The sequence below is a fragment of the Uloborus diversus genome, chromosome 4 (assembly GCF_026930045.1).
Source record: "Uloborus diversus isolate 005 chromosome 4, Udiv.v.3.1, whole genome shotgun sequence".
Classification (NCBI taxonomy): domain Eukaryota; kingdom Metazoa; phylum Arthropoda; class Arachnida; order Araneae; family Uloboridae; genus Uloborus; species Uloborus diversus.
The window spans coordinates 63471238-63489450 of record NC_072734.1 but is presented as its reverse complement, the minus strand read 5'-3'; the positions used below and the strand labels follow the sequence as shown (position 1 = coordinate 63489450).

Here is an 18213-nt window from a genome sequence, read left to right as displayed (position 1 = left end):
AAAAAGAAAAAAAAAGAAGGGGACAGAGCTTGATTATGAACAAAACGCCGTCCAAGATGTATTAACACGATTGTACGCATCCGATTTCTGTTTTTCATATCAGCTATGACTGGTTACTGATAACTTCCGAAGAAACTTGGCACCTCATCGGATAATTCATGATGAATTATACAGCTTTTATGAAGCGCAGAAGCAGTATATAATAATTTTTTTAAATAATGCATTTTAAATTATTAATATTCATCGAAAAAGGATGACATTTGAACAACGCAGAAAATTGGTCACGAAATGCAAATGAAAAACAAAAAAAGCATTCTATAATATAAAGTAGGAGCGAAATCTTGTATGCAAAACTTAATTTCACAAATTAGTCGTGCATTATTTAAGAAGTATGCATTCAAAAAATATATTAAAATTACGAAATTAGAGCAGATATGCATTAAGTACGACACATTAGATAAATTCACCAGAATAATTTTACAACAAAATGTAGTATTAAACATTATTTTATAGAATGTATTCATAGTCAGTAGAATAAGTTAGCATTGACGACACAGTAAAAAAAAATATTTAACAATATTTACATTGAACATAAACCGCATTAGCATAAATATTTGTTTCTTCTAAGTCTTAACGAAAATAGAATTCAAGTGCGAAGAAGATTGTATTTAAATACGAGAATGCCTCCATAGGTTTTCAAAGTGCTGAGAACTATATCAAGAAAACTTGACAATTTCTACTTTATCATAAATTACTACATTTATCTAAAACTAACGACTACCATAAATACTTGCACTTACAGAGAACAGGCGCTGTTAAGATAATAAGGCAATGATATGGGGTAAAATGTAATGAAGATACACAAGTTTAACATTTGGACATTATTACTTCATTGCATAGAGGAAATCAAAGTTACAAAAAAGTTGCGCTAAGCCATAACATAAACACACTTAAAACAATTTCGAACTGCTTGAAAAATAGGCAGCAAAAGCTACTCTTGTAAACAAAACTGGTGTCAAAAAGCTTTTCCTTTCAGCATAATAAACCTGGTAAATTTGATACTATTGCGAGTGAAACTGTACAATTTCTTGGCCATGGAAAATAGTTACAAATTTACATAAAAACTTCGCGCAACAAAAATTTATCTGTTGTTTAAAAAAAGAAAAGCCAACACGGTCAATAAACGTTATGATAATTTCATATCTCATGCAGCAATGACATAATATTTTCGTAATTGATCTTAAAACTATTCATTGGTCATTAAAAAGCTAATTATGAGTCAAAATTATGACAATAAATTGTGCTCAAGATATGCTTGCAAAATATCTACATAAGTACAAAAAATCAAATGAGAGTGAACTTTGAAGAAAAAAAAATGTACATACAACCACAAAACATATCTCTTAAAAGTCTAAAACTTCGAATAGAAGTATTGAAATTGTAAATGCAATAATACTATGCTAATGCCAATAGTTAATTATGATGGGATCTGTACATTCATCATGATTTTTTTCGTGTTTCTTTCTAAAAATCAAAATACAAAGCAGAGTTGTTGTCTTAAGTAAATCAACAAATATTAACTAAAATTATTTTTGACAATATTAACAAATAATAACAGTGAAATTGTAGAAAAATATGTTTCAAAATGAATGCATTTTCTAAATGGTGAACCATTTTTATATTGCAGTGTCATGATTATTATAACTATTTAAAAACTGCTGTAATAACATAAATATTTTAAAATAATACCCAGATGGGTTTATGGAAGCTTGTTACAGATTCATAGTAGTATGCAGAAATTGATTCTATATTAGTGAAGCACAAATCTAACTGGGTGTCATAATTTGTGCTACTTTCCTCAGCAAGAACCATACGAAGATTGAATGCAGTCATCCATTGGTGGAAAGTTCGCGAGTGTGTCTTCCAGTCAATATTAAAGTCCCCTAGTATAATGAAGTTCGCTTTACGAAAATCTTTCATCATTTGTGTTAAACAGTCAAAAAGGTCATTCAGTGAAAATTTCGGAGATCTGTAGACTGAAACAATGTACGTTTCTTCATATTCCACTACTAGTACCTCCAGATGGCCGGTAGGGCTCTTCGTGGCTATTTTGGAAGCCGGGCGTGCAAGTGCAGTTTGCTTCACATATGCCGTGCTTCCAACAGCTTTGCGCACGCAGGTCTCGTTATCTATTCTTTGTATGCATTTGTAGCCTTCTAGAGGATATTTTTCTTCTTTGAAAGACCAGTTTTCGACGGTCAATATGATGTCTGCTTTTAATATGACCTGGTCACATATCAAATCTTTGTGGTGATTGCGCAGGGACTGAACATTGTGGAAAAATATTTTTCTTTGAGCACGAGAAACATAGCTATGCATCAAAGATATTCTGCATTTGGTTTTCAATCTTAAAAGCTCCTGTCTCACTGGATGATGTAGTGGTGGAGGTGGCGGTGGTTGAAAATTCCCCACAATGAACAGACCACTGCAGTTAGTCACTCGACTGCAGGCAACATACAGGCTGGCTCGATCCATGCCTTTATGTAGATGCAAAGCTATTTCTGTGTAAGTGGATCCTTGGGATTTGTGAATGGTTATCCCTTCTGCTGGTACTAAGGGAAACTGTTTCCTTAAAACTAGTGCTTTAAGGCGTTTACCAGTGTTGAGTTGCCGGCAAGCTCTTTCAACTGGGGTCCAACAAGGAGGAATTCCTCTGTCTTTCATTAGTGTCGAAATGGCGCTTCGGCAGTTTCTCCCAGTGTTTCCATCCTCGAACTCCATCCACACACGCAAAGGTATGGTTCCCAATTTGGTATGGTTTCCCGTGTCAACTCGTCTGAGAACACCTACAGCACCATTCACTAATCCATCTGATGTGTCGATGTTCAGACGGAGCATATACCGCACGCCGTGCTTTAAAATAAGAGAGGAAGGGAGCCCCAGCGTTTCCGTAGCTGTTTTGGACGCAAAGGACCTCAAAATTTCGTCCTTTTTTTCCTTTGATGCCTCCCCCGAAAAAGTGTCGATAGCAGAAGAAATAATCCCGTTTCCGGGTGCAGACTGTATTCTTTGATCATTAAATCGATCTGATTCCGCATTTGTCCGAAAAAGATGCAGTGCACTTGGTGGAACTGTCCGGTTTTCGTTCACCTCACAGCTTCTCATCAAAGCAATGTCTTCAGTTGTCATAGTGCCAGAGGCTAACCTATTGAGAGCATGAGCAAAATCCAGGTTCTCTTGCTGACGCATAATTGTCGTCAGCTCATAAAAGCAGAAATTGTCCCAAAGGGATGGTCCTAAATCCGCCAGGTGGGTCATTTTTCCAGAGGAAAAGACGTGTGAATCTCCAACTGGTTTTAGCTGATGAAAATCACCAAAGCAAAGGATTGAAACACCGCCAAAATTTTCTTCTGATTTAAAAATTTGTTTCAGACGTTTATCTATTTGGTAGAATTGCCGAAGTCCAACCATGCTGATTTCATCGATTATTATGAGTTTGCAGTACATTAAGTGAGAGCATAATGTGTTGCTCATTTCCGCAGAGAGTTCGGGCATATCATGGGAATACTGCGATACGGGAAGATGAAAAACGGAATGCAACGTCGCTCCACCTATATTGTAAGCGGCTTTACCAGTAGGAGCGCACAGTATAACTGAAACTTTATCTGGATCAGCTCCAGGAAGTCCGGAAAAATGGCGAATGCATGCTTGATAGATTGTTTTGATCAAATGACTCTTTCCGGTACCAGCTCCTCCAGTGACAAATTCATGAAAAGTTCTCCGAGTTTTTAAAGAATGTACTGCATGGAGAAAGTATTGCCGTTGTTCAACGTTCAATGACCGAACCATGTTTAAAAACTCATCGTGGGGAACTTGTCTTGCGGGCTGGAAATTTTGTGCAGTTTTGCATATTGCTTCCTCGCCTGCATTTGCAAAAATATCGGTGTCTGCACAACCAATGCGAAAAATTTCGAAATCGTTTTCCAAAACTTGTTCCATTTTCTCTGTCTCATCAAAAACTGCATTCTGAGCTTCTTGCATTGCCGAAGAAAGAGCTTCTCGCATTTTTGATGCATTATACTCTGCTGCTTTTGTTTTAATTTCAACTTCATGAAGCTGATATTTAGATTCCACGTTTTGCTTCAAAATATCGTTGACTTCATCCATCCAGGGCAGGAAGAGCATAATATTCTCTCTGTAAAAATTATAGGACTCGCTCTCCTTGCTAAAATTTCTGTATCTAATAATTTTCCCCCTGTTTTGACGATGAACATAGCCCGATCCATCCCTGAGAGGAAGCCAGTTATTATTAGTTATCTCAAGTGTTTCTTCTTCATCTTCGTTTTCTGCTTCACAAACTGTCTTATTTTTTTGCCGATGGAACGTATAGTATGATGCAAAGTCAGCTAAACAAATTTCATTTAACTGAAGAGGTCGAGCCACATAATGCTCAATCAGCCCTGTGGCAAAGACTTCGGTAGAATCTTCGGGTAAAGACTGAAGCTGTGCTCTTGTTTTCGCAAGCCGAACGCGTTCATTTGGAGGACTCGTATTTATGTATACTGTGCTGCGAGAGCAACGACTGAGGGGCATTCCCAGAATTAAATAAATTGCCTCTTGTGCTGATACTTCATTTGAATTAAGAAAGGTATTTCCAAGACTTCTTAGCCTTTCTTTGATACTCGCATTTCCTTTGCGCGATTGGTCTAAGGATTCTCGCAGAAGTTTCGAAAGACCTCTGTCACTTTTGTTTATGTAGTTTAGAATGTACTGTACACATGCATATGCGTCTAATACAAACTGAATATCTATATTAGATTTAGAGAGTGAAAGTAGGTTGCTGTTGTATGCGTTTATGGATAGATCTGAAAGGTCTCTTCGTATGAATATAGTCGGTCGTTTGATGCTGCTTCTTAAAAGTAAAATATAGTCCTCTTCATTTTGTATTTTCAAGAGCTCAAGAAAAGCGGAGAAGTTTTTGGGAGTCACCTTTCCACGATCGATTTCTTTCAACAAGCTTTGGAGTGCAATGAACTGTTCGGCAAATTCCTTGCGCTTTTCTTCTTCTTCTAATGGGAGAAGAATTTTTGTGAGCTTCATGGGTGGTGCTGGCAAGCCGAAACGGCATAACTTAGTATTTTTTTCCATTTTTTTACACGTGTAAGTATGTTTGTGTTTTTGAAAGGAGGCAAACTCATGAGAAGAACTGCAGGTTATGTACTTGTCGATAAAACTTAGGCATTCGTTAGTAATCTGTAAATCTTCAGGATCATAATTAGGTGCGTTTGCTGCCCACAAGAGAGAGTGTATGTGTGGACTACCCCTGTGTTGAAATTCCACTCTCGTGAAAAATTCAGTGATTGGGTTGTTTTTAAATGGTCCCGATTGAGAAAGAATGACCTTGAAAAGTTCCCTCATCTTGTGTTCAAAATACCGGGCAGTGGTGACGGGGTCTTTACGAATCAGCTCCCTCTTCAATGAATTTGGTAGTTGTTCTGCTTCTTCAACTGTTATTGTTTTTTTTTTTCAATTACTAAGAAGAGAATGCAAATTAGCTCATTCCAGTGAATTTCCGCAGCAGAACAGGAGAAGAAAAAAGTTGGTAACCCCAACTGGCGTATCATTGCTAAGAGGTCCTTTTTTCTCGCTTCCCAAAAAGAAGGTGAAGATCTTTCTGAGCGGAGAACTTCGTAGCCAGAGTCTTGATGAATAAGTTTTTGCACTGAAGCTTCGTTTAAAAGTTCAGATGCAGTAATGTTGTCTGTATTTTTTGATTTTCTGAGGCATAGAGATATGGAGCTATAGACTCGATCAAGTGAACACCGCATATGCTTGTAAAAGATGTTAGGGAAGCTCTCAGCGCATCTACGGTCACTTCTCCGTAATTCCGACTTTGCCAGATCACGAATGGACACCCCAGCACAAGATATTTCTCTTCTCTGTCCCATGTAAATTGAGGGGAAGGATAACTCCTCTGCATCTTTGTCCAAAAATATAGAAATTGGCCTATTACCTTCACCTGGTGCAAATTTAATGCCTTCTACGGACTCCAAAAGTGTTTCGTGGTAAACCTGATTGAACAATTCTTCATTGATAGCATCATCATCAGTGAATTCTTCGTCCCAAACGTCATTCAAATTTGAATTTTCTGCAGCTATATCAGCTTGCTTGTCTTCTTGGATAACAATGAAATCTTTTGGATTGTGTCCATGTTCATTTAAATAACTTTCGGACAGCGTTACTCCGTGATCAGTATATAATTTTTGTTTCACTAAGTACGAAGCCCACTGGTGAACAACAAAGGGGCGTATAGTTTCATATATGTAAGGGTTTTTAGATTTATATTGCCGCATCAACTTTAGCTGCACTGTATGAGTATCATCCATTGCTCGAGGTAAAACTGACACCATCGTGTCCACTGAAACTGGAACATTAACAACGTTTCCACGAACTCCAAACTGCTTATCAACGCCTAATGGTCGAATGTTCATGAAAGGAATGCGAGGTGACACAAGTCGTTCTTCAAGGGTTGTCATCGGCATCAAACTACTATTTTTGTCTGGAAATTTGAGCCCATTCGATAAACTCAAACGTGGAATCTTACTACATTTTAAACTCTTGTGACAAGTTTTACACAAAACTATTGTGTCTGTTTGTAGAACTACTTCTAAATTTTCTTGTAAGAAGTGTCGAAACTTTTCTTCAAGTCGTTCTCGTTTACGAATAACAACAGATTTCCGAAAAAATAAGTTATCGCAACATATGCATGCATGTACTGGGCCATACTTTAATGCCTCAAAGTATTTTTGAATAATTGAATTTTCACTACCATTACCATGGTCAAGATTAATGGTTTCACTCGGTTCATCGTTCTGTGCATCAGGTGTTTTCTTAGAGGTAGAAGCTCCTTCATTTACCCTCATTACTTTCTGGCCTGTTGCATCTATGAATCTCTTTTTTACACGGTCGCTGATATTAGCTCTCTTTTCCCGTTTAGCTACCGCATCCTTCACTTTTTCTTCTTTACGAAAGCTGACATTTGTCCTCTTTACTTTTTTGTCTCTCGCATCTTGCTTTCTCTTTTTTTCACGGACGCTGACATCAGTTCTCTTCTTTCGCTTGGCTTCCGCATCTTTCACTTTTTCTTCTTTACGGATGCTGACATCAGCTCTCTTCACTCGCTTCGCTTCCACATCTTTCACTTTTTCTTCTTTACGGATGCTGATATCAGCTCTCTTCACTCGCTTGGCTTCCGCATCTTTCACTTTTTCTTCTTTACGGATGCTGACATTAGTTCTCTTTACTTTTTTGGCTGACGCATCTTGCACTCTCTTTTTTCGCGGACGCTGGCATCAGCTCTCTTCCCTCGCTTGGCTTCCGCATCTTTCACTTTTTCTTCTTTACGGATGCTGACATCAGCTCTCTTCACTCGCTTGGCTTCCGCATCTTTCTCTTTTTCTTCTTTACGGATGCTGACATCAGCTCTCTTCACTCGCTTGGCTTCCGCATCTTTCACTTTTTCTTCTTTACGGATGCTGACATTAGTTCTCTTTACTTTTTTGGCTGACGCATCTTGCACTCTCTTTTTTTCGCGGACGCTGGCATCAGCTCTCTTCCCTCGCTTGGCTTCCGCATCTTTCACTTTTTCTTCTTTACGGATGCTGACATCAGCTCTCTTCACTCGCTTGGCTTCCGCATCTTTCTCTTTTTCTTCTTTACGGATGCTGACATCAGCTCTCTTCACTCGCTTGGCTTCCGCATCTTTCACTTTTTCTTCTTTACGGATGCTGACATCAGTTCTCTTTACTTTTTTGGCTGACGCATCTTGCACTCTCTTTTTTTCGCGGATGCTGGCATCAGCTCTCTTCCCTCGCTTGGCTTCCGCATCTTTCACTTTTTCTTCTTTACGGATGCTGACATCAGCTCTCTTCACTCGCTTGGATTCCGCATCTTTCACTCTTTCTTCTTTTCGGAGGCTGACATCTGTCCTCTTTACTTTTTTGGCTGACGCATCTTTCAATCTCTTTTTTACACGGACGCTGACTTCAGCTCTCTTTACTCTTTTCGCTTCTGCGTCTTTCTGTTTTTCATCTTCACGAAGGCTTACGTCAGCTCTTTTCACTCGTTTGGTCATTGCATCACGAACCTTTTCTTCTTGTCGAAAAGTAGCATTTTTTCTCTTTAATCGTTTGGCTTCGGCATCTTTAAGCATTTCTTTTTCTCGAAAAGCAGAGACGCATGTTTTTTTTACTTCAACTTCTTTATCTGTTATTGCAAAAACCTCAGACTTAGAGGTAGAGGGAACGTCATTTCTTGCTTTTTCCCCAGAATTGACACTTCTTTTGCAACCTTGATTGTTTAAATCCTGAGCTTTTCTCTTCCTTTCCTTTTTCAATCGATCCCTTTCTTTCCTCCGTTTTTCTTTTTCAGTGTTACTTAAAAATGGTTTTCTTGCCATTCTTTAGCTTTGGTTGTTTGTTCACGTCAAGAAAAGTATTCATGTCCTAAACAAAAATTATTTTAAGTGGGAAAAATCTAAGAATCTGAAGTTGGTAAAAAAAAAAAACTTTTTTTAAACCAAAAAAAAAAAAACCTTTTTTGGTTTAAACAAGGTTTTTTTTTCTTTTTGTTTTACACCGAGTTTTTCGATTTAAACACTATTTGAAAAAAGAACTATTTCGTTTTTGGATGGTCACGACTATTTAATGAATTAATCGTTAAATGAATGCTTCATATTCACATTTGTAACTAACTTCTTGATGATTAATTAAATAATTAAGGATAAAATCTTGTAAGTTCATTTCTTCATACGTAAAGCTTTCTTACGTACAAGTAAATGAACTTTGAGTAAAATAAAATTCAAAGAAATAATTTACTGAGAGAGTTACTGGTTGATTAAAAATAAGGTAGAATAAAATGTTCAAACGCCAAATAAGAACCGAACAGTTTGAATTTTAATCTTAGGGTCTGAAAATGGCATTAAATGCCATTTTCTGGGCTCTTTTACCCGAAATTGTAACCGTTCAGTTCAAATTTAGCGCCATTCGAAAGCCCGCGAAAAATACTCCTGAAATTGAATTAATTTCTTTGAATATCAAATGAACTAAGACTATAATCACCGGCAAAAACCTTAAAAGCATTTTTAAGCCTATAATGGAACAGAATTTCATATTGGAAAATTATCGTTTGCGCGATCTCATTTTAAAATGGAATGAAAACAATTCAGAAGGTTGCCACTTTTTCTTTTTTTTTTTTTTTTTGACCGTGACTAAATAAAATTTTGTTTTTATTTTGCGGTAAAAATTCCTACTTTTGATTATTATTTGGCGATTTATATTCTTTCTTTTTTTCTAGGATTTTATTTGTATTTGCGGACGGTTGCGTTTAATTTATTCGGGTATTTTTGATTTGCAGTTTTCTTTTTTTGAGAATAATTATTTTGACGGGGAATTTTGTAGTATTTTTTTCTCTAATTGAAGCCTGATTGTTGAACACGCGTCACTTGACAAAACTTTTATTTTCGAGGTAGATCGTGCAAAGCCGGGCAACGCAGATAGTCTACATAAAAATAACAAAGAATATGCATGTGTGTATCTATGTGTGTATGTATTCAAATCCACAGTTTACGCCGAATTTAGACCATATTTGGCAGGGAGGTACTTGGGCAACCGATAAGGAACTTAGAGGGGTTTTCGAACGCCAAAAAAGAACTGATACGTTCGAATGTTAATTTTAGGGCCCGAAAATGGCATTAAATTGCTCTTTCTACCCGAAATAATTATCCGAACAGTTCAATTTTGGCAGAAATCGAAAACGCGCGAAAAAGATTCACAGGGTTCCCTTACTTTGTTTCAATTTCAAAAAAAAAAAAAAAAAAACTGTAAAAGTTCCGGGAAAAAATTAAAAAGCATCATTAAGCCTAACTCTATTTTCATATCGAAAAACTATCGTTTGCGCGATCTCATTTTAAATTAGCGTTCAGTTGGTTGCCAACTTTTTTTTCTTAGCGGTGACTAAATGAAACTTTTGTTCTTGTTTCGAAGTAAAAATTTCCCCTTTTGATTATTCTTTGGCGATTTACGTATCTTCTTTCTCCTGTTTTTTTTTTTTTTTTTTTTCCTTTTTAGGATTTTAGTTGCATTTATGGAGGGTTGCTTTTAGTGTATTCAGAAATTTTTGATTTGACGTTCTCTTTCTTAAAGAACGATTATTTTGACGGGAAATTTTACAGTATTTTTTTCTCTGTAATTGAAGCCTGATGTTGAACATTTGAGCATGCGTCACTTGACATAACTTTTATTTTCGAGGAAGACCGTGCAAAACCGCCGGGCGACGCAGCTAGTTTCAAAAAAGTGCGTTACGTGTTTTTGAGTTATGTTTTCTACAGGAACGGGGAGCGGGATTTTTCTTTCGTTCTAGATATACTGTGTTTTTAATTACGTTTTTTTAAATTACGTGCTAATAAAAGGAGAGAGCGATATTTTCTCTAAAATGTCTGGATTGCTAACCGATCGGTGTTCGCTTCGTTCCCAATTCGGATGGGTTGCGATAGTATGTTTTCTTGCCGAGTTAGGTCATAAACAATAAATTTGGTAGATTATTTTACACTAGAAAATCTGTGTCTCAAAGCCTGAGTGACGTAAGTCACATTTTTATTAATTTACTGGAGAGCATAAGAACGTTTGTTTACTGCATACGGAGGTCTGCATCGCGCTCTTACAACACTGGTAAATAAATATAAGGTTTTTATTTCTTTTTTTTTTTACAAAATTACTACAGAGTTTTCGGTGCTGCAATGATAAAATAAAGCCCTCACTGCAACTTTTTATAACCTACGGTTTCATACTAAGATAAGGGTTGAGGGACATAAGTACATTCATTTTATCGCGAGTTTCATTGTTGGTGATGTCAGAGTGTTACTGGAACATTGATTTTGGCTTTTTTTATGTATCAGGATTCTAAAGCTACTGTCAATGTGGAATAGTATTTTTTCTATATTTTCTGGAAAAAGGTTTTTAAATTACAAAAAAAAAAAAAAAAAAAAAAGAAAGAAAAAAAAAGCTTTTGGTTTAAATTTCTTAAAAAGTCGTTTGCGCATTTTGAATGAAATATTTTATATCACGGGAGGGCGTGGGGGGGGGGGGGCATTTTCATTTACTAAAGGGAATCCCTTTAAAATAATTGCTCGGACACCGTCGTGTGGGTACTGCTAGTAATACATAAATACTCGTTATTAACTTTCAAATTTGATCATTAGTCAGTAGGTAATAAATTTAGGACATTGAGCTCTAGTAGGTGACAGTTTTGGATATCTTTTCCTTTTAAGCTTTATAATTTTCGATAAATGTTAATCCGATTTTAAAATTTTCCTATGAAAGTTTAGTTAATCTTTTTTTTTTTTTTTTACAATTTTGTAATTTAGTATTGGTATTATTCAAATTCGTAATTCAGTACCCTACCTTCTGCCTTTTTATGCTAATATATAAAATATTCTAGGTGTATGTTTTATGTAAAAAAAATCAAAATTGATGTCAAATTTGAAAAAACTGCTCAAAGTTTACTTTTTTGTTCCTACCTTATGAGAACTACCCATGTAACCTCAGACACGAGGATAATGCAATATTCTCTAATCAAATTAATTAATTAACCATTAATAATTAGTTTATATCAGCTTTAATCTACATTTTTTAAATAAATTCTAATATGAGATAGAAAAATACTCGTGCCTAAAAAGTAGAAAGCAATTTACATAATTACGGCAATTTTTATTTGCAAGGGATATTACAAATTGGCGAAGTTTCAACGTAAATGCAGCAAAAAATTCAGTTCATTCGTATATAAATAATTATATGCTATTTTTTTACGTTACTACATTAAAAATATTCTACTTGCATTGTACTTATGTTGTACATAAAAATTTAAATGAAGTTAATAAGTATAACAATTGTAAAGTTTATAACAATTTTCATGAAGCATGAAATTGATTTCCTTACGCTACATTTTGAACATTCCTTAGAATAAGATTTATACAAAAGTTATTGTACGGAAACTCTAATTTTATATTTATTAAACTTATCAGAAAATGAATAAAATATCAAAGCATAATTACCTTTTTGTCCATACTCAAAGACTCGAAAAAATACGATAAATTTCTGCATTACGTAGCAGAAATTCAAACTATATCAACCGAAAACCCGCGTAACTAGTGCTGAAAAGCGCGCGTCGGAGCAGTTGAAAAAAATCGTCTGCGAGTTCAGTACGCGGTATTTTAATAACGGCAGACGATAATAATAAATTATCATTTTCATTAATTATTGTCACGTAGCGCTTTCAGAAATAAATACTTGATTCCAAACATAGAATAAATTATGGAGTAAGTTGCTCCCTTAAGCCAAGGAGGTCGATGCATTGTGTGTAGAATAAATTATAGTTTTATGTAGCGAAAAACACTTAAATTTCATTTGAATACTGATTCGTTTAAAATATCGTCTGCGCCGTGCATTTAAACTGTCGTCTGCGCTACAATTTGTCGTTGGTATGGCAATAGGCATTACGAAAAAGCAAAACGAAAAACTCAGTCATTTTCATTTTGTTTCTTCCTTTTCAATTATTTTAAATCGAAGGTTTTTTTTTTTTTTTTTTTTTTTTGGAGGGAGAGAAATGAACCTAAAAGTCTCATCTTTTTTTCTTATTCTTAACTCAAATAATGATAGTCTCGGTTTTTAACAGTGCTTCCTTGAAAACCTAGAATAGGTGTACATATACTTACTTTTGTCATTTTATTTTAATCAAATTCAAATTTAAATTACTATTTTTTAAAAAATTATGCCAGATAAAAAAGTTTAAAAGAAGTTAGGGGAAACCAGGATAATAAGAGACGCAGTCAAATCTCGAAAAATAAATATACTTAGACAACTTTAAAAATATATAATACTAGTGGTACCCGCACGGCTTTGCACGTAGTAGAAAATTAAAACGTCATTTAGTTCGCCTGTATATTACAAATAATGTATGGTGAATTTCTCGCTAAATAGCTTGCCCATTTTACGGTTCCACGTTATGATAACTTGGTAATTTACTCGTCCAACTTATGATAATTTTGCTCCGGAAAATGTTCTTAAAATTGCAATAGAAAAAGAACAAAATCGAATTTTCGAAAAATCGCTTCAAGGTGCACACCCCCATGCAACAAACTAACTTTGTGCCAAATTTCATAAAAATCGGCGGAACGTTCTAGGCGCTATGCGCGTCAGATCCTGACAGACAGAGATCCGGACAGATATCCAGACAGAGAGGATTTCAGCTTTATTATTAGCAAAGGTAAAGTACCACATGCACACTTTACTACAATGCACTTATTTAAAAGTTTATAACTTTTTTTTTTTTTTCATACAATGAAAAAAACCTTTACGTTGAATTTACCTTAAAAGTTCGTGACTTTTTTTTACGCTTTTATTTATGTTTTTTTTTTTTTTGTAGGTGAGGAGTTTGGGAGTTATTAATGGGGTAAACTTCTGCCCAGGACTATGACTATTGATGTACTATTTTTTGAAATCTTGAAAGACTTCTTTATTGTGGGCCAGTCACTTATAATCCCTTTTTTTTTTTTTTTTGTGGGGGTAATAAGAGACGGGTGTCTCTTATTGCCCCATACTAGCAAATTTGTTTGTTTTAGGTAATATATAATGAGTTTGATGGTTAGTCTAAGTTTAGCAAGTTCATAGAATAATTTTTTTCAACGTAGCCTAAATCTAAAATCAGTTATACTCATGAGAATAGATCATAATTAGATACGATAAATGTATGATTTTATGCGTAGAATGTCTGTAAATTATTAATAAGTCACTACTACTTCATTGGATAATAGTCTAAGTTCACTTAGGCACTAGAAAAAATCCCTAATAACACTTTTACTAAGACACGTTTTTTACGCATTTTTAATTACATCTTAGAGAACTTTTAAAATATTTTCTAGCTACTTAAAAAAATATATTGATGTTTTTGGTCAATCCCTAGGTTATGCACATTATTTAGAACTAACATTAAGTCTAATATTATATTATTTAGGACCTAGTATTATAAGAAATGAATTTCACAAACACATTTGTAAACATTAATTTTTGAGAACAAATATTTTTTAATGGATAAAAATATCAAAAATTTAAAAATATTGACGGATTCAAAACTGTTTGCAGACGTTTCTCATTGCCTCACATGATTTTACCTTGTTATATACGGGGAGTTGCAGCCTTAGTCTCTTATTACTCCACGCGGGGTTCCGGGTCGTGTTCGCGTATTTTTTCAAAAACTGCCAAATTTGGCACAAAGTACTACAATTTTGTAAACAAAGAAAATCATTCAATGACAGTTGACCCAAAGAAAAGGGGCGGAGCTTCGGATTGCTCAAACTATCACCTTGCTAACTACCACTGTTTACTACCTTTTCCTTTCTCTGATCGCAACCGTAAAGAAACAAAAAGGAAAAAAGCATTAAAATTCTTTTTACGTTTTTTAAATGTTGCAAAATATGGAAAGAAACAAATGATTAAGCCTTTTTTTTATATATATATAGAATCATATTATTTTTCTTACTTTGAAATTAAGTTTGCAGAAAAGACTGTCTATCAGGATCTCTGTGACGCGCATAGCGCCTAGACCGTTCGGCCGATTTTCATGAAATTTGGCGCAAAGTTAAGTTTGTAGCATGGGGGTGTGCACCTCGAAGCGATTTTTAGAAAATTCGATGTTCTTTTTCTATTCCAATTTTAAGAACAAAATTCTCATAAGATGGACAAGTAAATAACGAAAATATCATAACGTGGAACCGTAACATGGGAGCAAGTCAATTGGCGAGAAAATTCACCATACTTTATTTGTAAGTATACAGGCGAACCAAAAGACCTTTTAATTTTTCTATTACGGGCAAAGCCGTGTGGGTACCACTAGTGTAAAAATAAACAATCAGCGAGAATGTTCTTTGTTGAAATTGATATATTGTTTAAAACCAAAAACCTCAGCTGAGTAACAATTAAAAATCATTGTTAATGTAGAATGCAAAACACATTGTTGAAGCTTCAAGCAAAATTTTTAAAACAGAATCAGCGTATAAAGACGAATTCCTTTTTCAGATTTGTTTTGAGAAATCCTACTGATTTTTTAAAGATTGTTTCTGAGGTAAGTTAATTCACTTCTACAGTCACGTTTGAAAATTGTTCCGTTTGGAAACATTGCATATGAGAACATGGCAAATATGAGAACATGCCGAATCATGGCTCAAGCCTACAAGTAATATGTGAATCAATGGCGACTCTCTTTTGCAACTAGCTGAAAAAAAAAAAAAAAAGTTTGCGAATCTATGTAAATAAAACAAAGAATATGTGTGTATGTGGATATATATATATGTGTGTATGTTCCCGATACAAATCCACACTTTACATCGAATCTGGACAAAATTTGGCAGGGAGGTGCTTGGGCACCCTAGAAAGAACGTAGTGGGTTTTGGAACGCCAAAAAAGTAGCGAGCCGTTGGAATTTTAGTTTTAGTGCCCGAAAATGGCATTAAACGACTCTTTCTAGACGAAATAATTTTCCGATTTTTTAAATTCAGGTCCCATTCGAAAGCCTGCGAAAAATACTCCTGAAACTGTTTTCCTTCTTTCGAATTTCAAAAAAGAAAAAGCAAGGCAGCAAAATCACCGGAAAAAAAGGTTAAAAACTTTTTTAAACCTAATATGGAACAGCATTTTCATATCGGAAAATTATCGTTTGCGCGATCTCATTTAAATTGGCATCAACAAAACCATTCAGAAGGTTGCCACTTTTTTTTATCGACTGTGACAAAATAAAATTTTGTTTTTGTTTTGAGGTAAAAATTTCTTTATTATTATTATTATTATTATTATTTGGCGACTTATCTTCTTTCTTTCTTTTTTTTTTTTATTTTTTTTTTTGAAATGCCAGCAGAAGTTAATCGGGAAAGTTGCGTTTAATTTGTTCGGGAATGTTTGATTTGCCGTTTTCTTCTTTAAGAATGATTATTTTGACGGCAAATTTTACAATATTTTTTTTTCCGCTAATTGAAGCTTAAATGTTGAACACGCGTCACTTGACGTCACTTTTATTTTTGGGGTAGACCGTGCAACGCCGGGCGACGCAGCTAGTGAAAAATAAAAATGTACTTTCAAAAATGAATTAAAAAACAATAGAAACTATAGAAAAAGTAAATAATTTTCATTATCACAAAAAGAAGAAAAAATCGTCTGTGCTTATCTTTAAGTTTAGTATAAAGGACTCCGAATTTGTTCACCAAAAACAGAATTCATAAATTAAAACTTTAGAGTGAAAATAAAAATAAATTATAATAGCAATAATTATTTCACAATAAAGACCTGCAACAGTTGCGGAGTCGGAGTCAATCTCATTTTTGGGTTAAAGAATCAGAGTCGGGAGTCGAAGGTTTTTAACTCAAACACTCGGAGACGGAATTGGTCACTTTCCTTTCATGTCCGTAACTCTGTCAATGTTTGCGCTTTCGGAGTCGGACTTATTTCGGGATAAAGGAGTCGGAGTCGAAGATTTTAATTCGGAGTACGTCAGGTCAGAGTACGTCATTTTTCCTCCGTTTCTAAGATTTTGCCAAAGTTACGGAGCCAGAACGGAGTCGGAGTCTGACTAATTTTCGGATATAAGAGTAGTCGAAGTCGTAGTCGACGGACCTGAAATTATAAAACTTGGAGTCGGAAATTGGTCATCAAGAGCTATTTCCAACAAAATGTTTTTGGAACAAATCTGCCTTTAAGTTCGGAAATTATACTGACTTTTAGTTTCCTCGTAGGCGCTAATGTTTTTTTTTTTTTTTTTGAACTGTTCAAAATTGAACGAAAAATTGTTCTAACAAAAAAAGTGAAACATGGGAATGAGGTGTCCTTGCCGAGATCTTTCGAACAAAAAAAAGTTTGTTCGAATCGGACTATTCATTCAAAAGTTATTAGGGGGGGGGACAGACAGACAAACCGACAGACAGACAGACCGACAGACAGACAGACAGACCGACAGACAGACAAACCGACAGACATTTTCCCCCATCTCAATACCCTACTTTCCAATTTTTAATTTTTCGATATTTATTTAATTATTTTATTAATTTTTGACTTTTTTTTGTTTTTCGCGATATTTTTAAGATGCATTAAGCCTTCTTTCATGCTTTTTTCTTCTTTTTCTGACTTTTACTGGGAAAGTAGGCTAAAAACAAGTCATATTAACAATAATTATTTCATAGTTAAAAACATAGCTGTGGAGTCGGAGTCAATCTCATTTTGGGATAAAGGAGTCGGAATCGAATATCCAAGAATCGGAGTCAGTCATTTGTCCTCCGTGTATAAATTTTTGCCAAAGCTACGAAGTCAGATTCGAAGTCGGGAAGTAGCAGTCCGATTAATTATTATCGGGCACAGGAGTCGGAGTCGGAGTCAGATGCCCCTAAATTCTCGGAGTCGGTGTCTGGAGTTTGGCGTCAAGAGCTATTTCCAACAAAATTTGCTTCAGGTAAATCCGCCTTCAAGTACGGAATCTACATTGACTTTCAGTTCCCCGTAGGCGTTAGTGTTAAGGGATTTGAACTGTTCAAAATTGAACGGAAAATTGTTCAAATCAAAAAGATATTTTATATACAAGTTTTTCATCAAAAGCTTTTTCTTACAAAGTTTGCTTGAAGCAAATTCACCTCACAGTTCGGAATTACCTTGAATTTCCCCGTAGGCGCTAATGTTAAGTTTTTTGAACTGTTCAAAATTGAACGAAAAATTGTTCTAACAAAAAAAGTGAAACATGGGAATGAGGAGTCCTTGCCGAGATCTTTCGAACAAAAAAAAGTTTGTTCGAATCGGACTATTCATTCAAAAGTTATTAGGGGGGGACAGACAGACCGACAGACAGACAGACCGACAGACAGACAGACCGACAGACATTTTTCCCCATCTCAATACCCTACTTTCCAATTTTTAATTTTACGATATTTATTTAATTATTTTATTTATTTTTTGACTTTTTTTTTGTTTTTCGCGATATTTTCAAGATGCATTAAGCCTTCTTTCATGCTTTTTTCTTCTTTTTCTGACTTTTACTGGGAAAGTAGGCTAAAAACAAGTCATATTAACAATAATTATTTCATAGTTAAAAACATAGCTGCGGAGTCGGAGTCAATCTCATTTTGGG

General features: G+C 35.0%; 1 protein-coding gene across 1 annotated transcript; it reads right to left on the bottom strand.

The window, feature by feature from the left end:
- Window positions 1-1737: 1737 nt before the first annotated feature.
- On the bottom strand, window positions 1738-5418 carry LOC129220608 (uncharacterized). Its single transcript, XM_054855037.1, has one exon. The coding sequence runs from the start codon at window positions 5416-5418 to the stop codon at window positions 1738-1740; it is 3681 nt and encodes a 1226-aa protein (XP_054711012.1).
- Window positions 5419-18213: the final 12795 nt, after the last annotated feature.

Bases quoted from the DNA above. Each gene is read 5' to 3' on its own strand.
- LOC129220608 (XM_054855037.1), bottom strand. From the start codon at position 5,418: ATGAGGGAACTTTTCAAGGTCATTCTTTCTCAATCGGGACCATTTAAA.